Consider the following 8,722-nt stretch of genomic DNA (forward strand, 5'->3'; position numbering starts at 1 on the left):
CAAGACTTTCAGCAAACATATAATTATATCAGAAAAAATGGAATTCTCGGTGAAATCAATAGCATTCGGCATTGTTATTGTAACAGTGGTAACATGGGCATGCAAAATTCTGAACTGGGCATGGCTGAAGCCAAAGAAACCGGAGAAACAGCTAAGACGGCAAGGTTTTAGAGGCAATTCATACAGGTTTCTGTTTGGAGACGTGAAAGAACACGACATCTTATCAAGGCAAGCAAAATCCAAGCCCATCAGTTTAGATGATGATATTGCTCCACGTGTCGTTCCACTCTATGATCAACAAGAAAAGCTTTATGGTAAGTATTTCAATTCCTTTCAACTGTTATTGTCAAAAAAAAAAAAAAAAATTCCTTTCAACTGTTCAATTCCATAAGAGTGGAGTTCACGAATTTTGTCTTGGCACACCCTTTTAAAAAAATAAGATAATTATGAATTATAAATATATTTTTTAATTTAAAAATTCTCAAAGATAACATAATTACCCTCATTCATCACTTTCTTCCAAAATTTCACTATTACTAACTTTCTCTTTCTTATATAACATATTTCAATCTTTTTATCCTTTCTCAGTAAATCATGAACGTTCTTTCTTACCTACTGTTACCATATTTGACTTTGTGTTTTAAAAATTTTACCGAAATTTATTTTATAGGCTTAAAGTCTTATACATTTAAACTAATGCAAAATATCTAATTTTAATTCTATATGATGGGTATTGTTCTTTTCACTTTGCATTAGATTATAATAGGCCTTAATTTGTTAGTTTATGTAAGAATTTCACTTATTAATTGCAATAGTTATTTCGGGGAGGCAAAATTTTAGTTAGAGAAGATGAAGATGAGAGAGAAAGATAATAATCAAATAACAAATCTAATGAATAATATTTACAAAATAAAAATTTTAATTAAAAGAAAAGGTGTAGTGATGAAATTAGTGGGTTCAAATATCCCAATCATATCATAATATGTATCGGCAAGTGACCATTAAAGCCCTACTCTGTTTATTTGAGAATTTAATCAAGGGAAAATCACCATTTTTTCACCTTAAGATGACAAATTTTAAAAAACGATTATCCAAATATCCAAAAAAGATTTCAACAAACTTTTGAGGCACTAAATGATACGATTTCACAAAAATTTGTTTAGGGTTTTGTTTCCCTAATCAACAGCTTCGAAATAGTATACTATAAAGCTAAAAATGGCACCTTTGGAAATTTTGAGCCAAAAAAAAAATATTGATAGAATTCAAAAGTTATACGTATATTTGGAATTTTCACGATTCTTAGGGTTGTAAAAAATGGTAATTTCTGTTTAGTCAAACAATTTATAGTGGATTGATCAAACTCCCGCTGTCTTCCATGTTTGAATGACCTAAATAGAGAGTGAGGAATCACAATAAGTAAATTTGACAACAGGACTGACAAAAAATTGATGCAGGTAAAAATACTTATTGGTGGATCGGCCCCATACCCATGATCAACATCATGGATCCTGATCAAATAAAAGAGGTATTCACCAATATCAATGATTTTCAGAAACCCAAAACAAATCCACTTGGAAAGATACTAACGACTAGACTAGCAATTCATGAGGGTGAGAAGTGGGCTAAACACAGAAAGATAATCAATCCAGCATTCCACCAAGAGAAGCTTAAGGTTACTTGTTCATCTTTATTTAGATATATATCTTTATGTGTACTAATGGAAAATTAGATTGCATAATGCCATCATTTTCTTGCTTTTGTTACAGCTTATGTTACCTGCGTTCTACCAGAGTTGTACAGAAATAATTAGCAAGTGGGAGAAGTTGATGATTGGTGATCAAGGATCATGTGAATTGGATGTATGGCCTTATCTTGTAAAGTTGACGAGTGATGTGATTTCTCGAACGGCTTTTGGGAGCAACTACGAAGAAGGAATAAGGATTTTCCAACTCCAAACAGAGCTAGCTGATCTCGCCTTACAAGCTTTACAGTCGGTTTACATTCCAGGATGGAGGTGCACAAAATAATCTCTAGTTAATTTGAAAACATATATATCCCAAGTTATTTACTAACTCATTAATCATAAAGTTGAAATTTACCTATGCTAACAATAAGTACTTGTCTCCTATTTCCTTAGTCTTTTTTATTTTCATTTTCATAATTTTTTTTAGACGTTAGCACTTTATAGTGTTGTAAATAGATGAATTTGCATATTTTATAAGGGTTTGCCTACCTTACATTTAACGTAAGGTACGCTCTCTCACACAACTGAGAAATGGGTCCTAGTGGGATCCGTTGCTGTAGAGAAAGCTGTAACTTACATTAAACGTAAGGTAGCAACTCCCATTTTATAAACATACCGACATTTCCACATGAGAACAACAGTTTCTTGTTAATCTCTTTTTAGTAAATTTTACCGCTTATATATAGGTATGTCCCTACTAAGAGAAATAGGAGAATGAAGGAGCTTGACAAGGAAATACGAGTTTCGCTGGCAGATATCATCAGGAAAAGAGAGATAGCAATGAAAACAGGGGAAGCTGCAAAAGATGACTTATTAGGTTTACTCATGGAATCCAATCTTAAAGAAATTAAAGAACATGGAAACAACAAACTTAAAGGGATCAGCAGGGACGATGTTATCGATGAGTGTAAGCTATTTTACTTTGCTGGGCAAGAGACTACTTCAGTTTTGCTTCTTTGGACAATGGTTTTGTTGAGCAAGCATCAAGACTGGCAAGCACATGCAAGAGAAGAGGTTTTGCAAGTCCTTGGTGATAAGAAACCTGACTTCGATGGATTGAATCGCCTCAAAATCGTAAGTATATATAATTTTGAGATTTCATTGTAATCAATATTTTCATCATACAATTAATCCCAATAATTCAAATAATGAGAAATATCGATAACCAGATAGTGTGATAGTTTCATATTGTCTATGCTGCCACAGCAGTTGAGATTAAAATGCTGAGATTGTAGGCGAGGTCTCTAGTATTAATCATTTTAATCATGTGTATGAATGTTACAGGTTCAAATGATCTTCTACGAGGTACTCAGGCTTTACCCACCTTTGCCTGTACTTTCTCGATACGTTGAAAAGGAAACGAAAATCGGGGACTTGATATTACCAGCTGAATCAGTGATCGCATTGCAAACTCTCTTGGTTCACCATGATAAAAAACTTTGGGGTGACGATGCAAAAGAGTTTAAACCTGAGAGGTTTTCAGAAGGAATTTCAAAGGCAACAAAAAATCAAGTTTCTTATTTCCCATTTTCATGCGGTCCTAGGATATGCATTGGACAAAACTTTGCCCTGGTTGAAGCAAAAATGGCTATGGCAATGATTCTACAGAACTTCTCATTCGAGTTGTCTCCATCCTACGTTCATGCTCCTCATGCTTTTATATTTCTTCAACCACAACATGGAGTATACCTGATTTTACGGAAATTATAGAGCTTAATAAACTCTCAGTTGTTGTAAAATAAAATTCGTAATGATCAGAAAATATTGCATCAGTTAGGATAATAAGTCGAACTTAGATAAAATAATAATTTTGATTGAATAATAGTTTTTGATGATCTCGAATTAGGGTTAACGTTGTAAATTAATTAATAATTCAATAAATTTATAAGATAATAAATAATTATTTTCCTATATGACCAATTTAATTAGTATATAAATTAATAATTACCTGCTTTTATAAAATAAAAGTTGCTCTAAATAGTTGAATTTATAAGATAATAAGAGGTTAAACAATCTATCTAGATTTTACGCTCCCATCTACTATTTGGGCAAGAATCAAGGCTGGCAAGCACGTGCAGGAGAAGAGGTTTTGCAAGTCTTTGGTGACAAGAAACCTGACTTCGATGGATTGAATCACCTCAAAATCGCAAGAATATATAACTGTGGGATTTCATTGTTATCACTAATATTTTCATCATACAATTAATTTTAAAATTCACATGAACTAAAATAATAAATATATCTGCTGAGGATAATAATTTAAATATTATTTATTACTATAAGAAAAATGTCATTTAGGCACAAAATTTATGTGGCAAAACACTCAAATTATGTGTCTTATTCTTTTTTTTTTTTTTTTGCCACAAAATTTTTTGTCACATTTCATCGCCTTAACGAATAATAGCAACCGTGAATTTTCATGGTAAAAATCTATTGCACAAGTTAGAGACCTCATTGTTTAGGGCAAAATATTTATCTTGGTTTTCACGGATAAAAGTTGGTTTGTGGCTAAAAGTAAAACATTCAACCGCGAAAGCTATTGTGAGTGAATGCGACAGCCTTTAGCCATGAAGTTATTTTGTCACCAATGACTCTATGTGACAATGCTAATCGTTGAGGCTAAATAACATGTTTGTGGTTGGATGTAAGATCATTAGTCACGAAGTGTTTGTGGTGAATTTGCCAACCTTTGGCCACCAATTGGTTTTGTCACTAGTTACTCTATTTGGCAATACTACTCATTGCGATGAATAACAGGTTTGTGGTTAACTGTGTGATCATTAGCCACGATCCATTTGTGGCAAATTTGACAATAATTTGCTATGAAATTATTTGTGACTAATTAGCTTTGTTGGGCTTATATTTGCCACGAAAATCTAATTTTTTAGCCACATAAATTTGTGTATATATACTATTTAATTATTAAGCTAATTTATTACTAATATTTAACATAAAATTTTAATATTATATTATTTTACTTGTCACGTTTTTATATATCAAATTCTTTTTATAATTAAGAATCTATTATGCATTTTAAAATCAAAGCACAATATTCATTGCACATAAACCAAAATACATATATGTCTAATGATATAATAGACAAGGCCATCACCAACATTAGTTTTTCAATTCACTAACAAAAATTAATATAAGCCTAGTACACAAATTAATTAAGTTTCCAAGACAAACACACTAATTAGTTTTAAGTCCAATGCATGCAAAAGTGCACTAGAAAATCATGATCTAGATTGCTGAACCGATCTCGACTTTGAAGCATTAGATGACTTGATATATGAGAGCTTATGAGAGTCTCAAATTGGCTAAGCCTATTAGACAAATCATTTATGGTGGTCTTAGTTGATTGAAGCTCACCCTTTATTTCTTGAAGCTCATTATTAGTTGCTTGAAGTTCTATCTTTATCGACATTAGCTCATTGCACAATTCTGAATCATTCTTATTAGATGTTGAAGCTTGTAAATGACATGATTTTTTATGCACTCCAAGTCTAAAAATATAACCACATTTCTGACCACACGCCACTCGAGATAGTTGTTCATAGCTAAGTGGTTCATATCATTCATTAACAAGTTTCTCTAGAAGTTGGATCATTTTGTCCTTTAAATAACAATAACAAAAAAAAAATGAACAATTTAAATAATTTAAAATATTTGACTTTTAAAAAAATAAAGTATACATATCTTGATTGTGCCTCAGAATTTACCTATCTTTTACTAGCACGATGGTGAGTAAAAAGAAATAAATTAGGGAAGCTTTGCAAGTTTGAATGAAGAGAAAATTATATCCTTTTCACTTTTAAACTTATCTTCAGACTTTTAAGAAGATGGATTTCTGCTAATTATATTGTATATCCAACATACTTCCCTATACTTTTTATTTATCTATATATTCATTTGTTTCAATGTATAAAATTGACTTTACTAAAACCTAAAACCTTAACTATATATCCTCATATACTAGAAAGAAGCAACAATAACTTTAGAATTAAGAGAACTAAATATTAAATTAGTAAATTAGCAAACCCAAAAATGATTAACAAAAAAAAGTCAGAAACTTAAAAAAATTCAACAAAGAAAACTTCTTTTCTTTTAAAGGGGGATGCACAGAAGTTTCAATAGTATTAAATAACAACCCAACAATACCAAAAGGAAAACATCATTACGTGTATAAATTGATATATCTAGTTTAAAGAACGAAACACAATTTAAGATTGAGTTTCCCAATTCCATCTAATTTAATTAATTTTGGACAAGATCCGTTTCTTCTTCACTCCTACAATATCTTAATTACTATGCATCCATCAAGTAATTATTATTCCTTGCAATAACAAATAAAAAGTCACAAGAACTAAGAGAAAATACCAAATAAATAAAGTAATTGAAGAATTTATAAATAATGAAATTACCGAATTTTTGAAGACTTAGGATTTGAAATTGGAATGAGGAGCAGATATGAAATTGACATCGAGGTAAAAAGAAGGATTTGTGATGGCTTTAGATGATGAGGGAGGATTCATAGATAGATAAAAGGGTTCATCATGACATGGGAGGAGAATTTACTCAGCATGAGAAATTTCAGTGAAATTTAGGTTTTGAAAAAATTGGATTAAGTTTTGGCATGATAAATTGCTGCTTTTATTATTTAGGTGCCTATTGATAAACTGCTTTTACTCAATGTTATATTAATGAAAGTACATCTACTTCCTTAGTAACATGTATTTTTCTAAAAGTAATTTCATAACACTATGCTATTTAATAATTTTTCTTATTTATTAATACCATAATTATTTTGTATTTAAACTTATACAATTAGTCGTTTTTAAGAATTGGTACTTAAATTTATTTATTTTATTCAAGTAACAAGATATTTTGTATATATTTGTGGGTGTTAATATTTTGCTAATGCTTTTTTACAATTAAGTTGTTTCTTGGGTTCACTTGACAAGAGATATGTATTTGTACAAAAGTGATTGTTGCTTGCAGATGAATCCCTTTCCCAACTGTTTCTATATATATATATATATATAGACACACACGCACACACACAATGACAAGTAATAATTCATGACTTTCTTTTATGTTAAATACTAACACAAATACACAATTCAACATTTATAAGTTCAAGTGTTATTGGTATGTGTATAAAATTAAGTATATTATTATATAGATATGTGTATAGACCAAACTTACAATTAATATTCAATTTCTTGAACTATGCTAGTATTAATTAGTCCAACTAATTATATACGTAACACAATAGAAGATAATTTCTTATTAGCCTAACGTATTATATAAGTAACACAATCTAAGGTAATAATTCATTAGAAATATATTATGAATGTGTTATAAATAACTTATAAAATATAGAAATTCATTAATATAAAAATTTTAGACAATGTTTATTCTATCAAAAAATTATATTTTTTTCTAGAACTTTTTGTAACCCTACTTTCCTAATAGTAAATTTGTTGCAGTTATTAAAAAATATATTTTTAATATTAACAATAAAGCATGAATAAATTTAAAATTGTGAACCAAATACATTTTGGCTACAAGTTTTTTTGGTTAAAGCATTGTACCGCCGCGAATAAATTTGTTGCCTATATTTTTATTTTTGTGACCAATGTTTTGTGGCTATAAGCAGCACATAGAGCCATGATTTGATTTCGTAGCTGAATTGGTGGCCAAAACCAATATATATAGCCACAAAGTTCTTTCGTGGCCAAAACTTTAGTCACAAACTTTCATGGTTAATATTGAGGCTAACTGTAAGGTGCGAAATTTCTTGATCCGCGCGCAAATTTTTAGCAACGAACTTTATATTCGTGGCTAAAAAATAGTATTTAGTCACAAATAATTTGTGGCAAATGGATGATTTTAATATTTATAATTTTGCTCACAAAATTTAGTTATAATACAATATTTTCCTGGTTAGATGTCATTATAGGCCATAAAATTTGCTTCGTGGTGAAAAGACCATTTTCTTGTAGTATATCGCACCCTATAATACTTTTAGGTGGTGTTTACTTTCTGGAGTGGGAGTGTGGAGTGTGGATTCCTCCCACTCCAGTGTTTACTTACCTTAAAAAAAGGGGAGTGGGAGTGGGAATCCGTAGGTCCCACTCAATTTTGGAGTGGGGAGTGGGAATCCACTCCCCCCTCTTCTCATTTTATCCTTATAAAAATAAATAAATAAATAAATAATATTTAATAAAATAAATAATATCATATTTATTAAAAATAATAATTATATCATATTTATTTTATTAAATTTAATAAAATAAAAATAAATAAATATTATATTTAAATTAATAATATTAAACATTAATTTTAATAAATATTATTTATTTATTTATTTAATAATAATAAATATTTTATTCTAAAAAAATATTAATTTTGTACTATATTATCAATAATAATATTTCATTTGTGTTGCTATTATTAATAATTTTTATTCACATAATTTAAATTAAAATTAATAAAAAATTATGATTTACATAATTAAGAATATTAGTAATTATTATTAATTTATAAATATAATAAAATATTTATTTTATTTTCCAAATATATTTTTTATTAATTTTTTAATTATAAATTATAATTCTGTACATAAGGATAAAATTGTAATTTAAAACAATTTACTCCCAATCCAAGACAAAATAAACAAATAATTAGGATTTTGATTGATAATCCATACTTTTATTTAGTCTAAGTAAACACCCTACTCCCACTCCCACTCCACACTCCTAATCCAAGAATTCTCATTCCTCAAGATTCTCACTCCTCAGGATTCCCACTCCAATCCAAAAAGTAAACGCAGCATTAATATATTTGGCTATCCCAAATCGTAATTTGATTTTTCCATGCTTCTGTGAATTCCAAGTTATCACACAACAAACCAAATACTTATTTTATTACAGAAACTGAAAATAAGTTTCAAATTCAAGTACTAATCACAAC

General features: G+C 29.3%; 1 protein-coding gene across 1 annotated transcript; it reads left to right on the plus strand.

Annotated features, from left to right (window-relative positions):
* LOC112100134 (cytochrome P450 CYP72A219-like) lies at positions 1 to 3,488 on the plus strand. Its single transcript, XM_024188475.1, has 5 exons — positions 1 to 314; positions 1,455 to 1,672; positions 1,767 to 2,014; positions 2,431 to 2,818; positions 3,029 to 3,488. The coding sequence occupies exons 1-5, from the start codon at positions 38 to 40 to the stop codon at positions 3,452 to 3,454; spliced, it is 1,557 nt and encodes a 518-aa protein (XP_024044243.1). The 5' UTR covers positions 1 to 37; the 3' UTR covers positions 3,455 to 3,488.
* Positions 3,489 to 8,722: the final 5,234 nt, after the last annotated feature.

This window comes from Citrus clementina, unplaced genomic scaffold, assembly GCF_000493195.1.
Source record: "Citrus clementina cultivar Clemenules unplaced genomic scaffold, Citrus_clementina_v1.0 scaffold_3, whole genome shotgun sequence".
Classification (NCBI taxonomy): Eukaryota; Viridiplantae; Streptophyta; class Magnoliopsida; order Sapindales; family Rutaceae; genus Citrus; species Citrus x clementina.

Coding starts and splice junctions, on each gene's coding strand:
- LOC112100134 (XM_024188475.1), top strand. CDS start 38: ATGGAATTCTCGGTGAAATCAATAGCATTCGGCATTGTTATTGTAACA. Junction 315..1,454: donor TCAACAAGAAAAGCTTTATG/GTAAGTATTTCA, acceptor AAATTGATGCAG/GTAAAAATACTTATTGGTGG. Junction 2,819..3,028: donor GATTGAATCGCCTCAAAATC/GTAAGTATATAT, acceptor TGAATGTTACAG/GTTCAAATGATCTTCTACGA.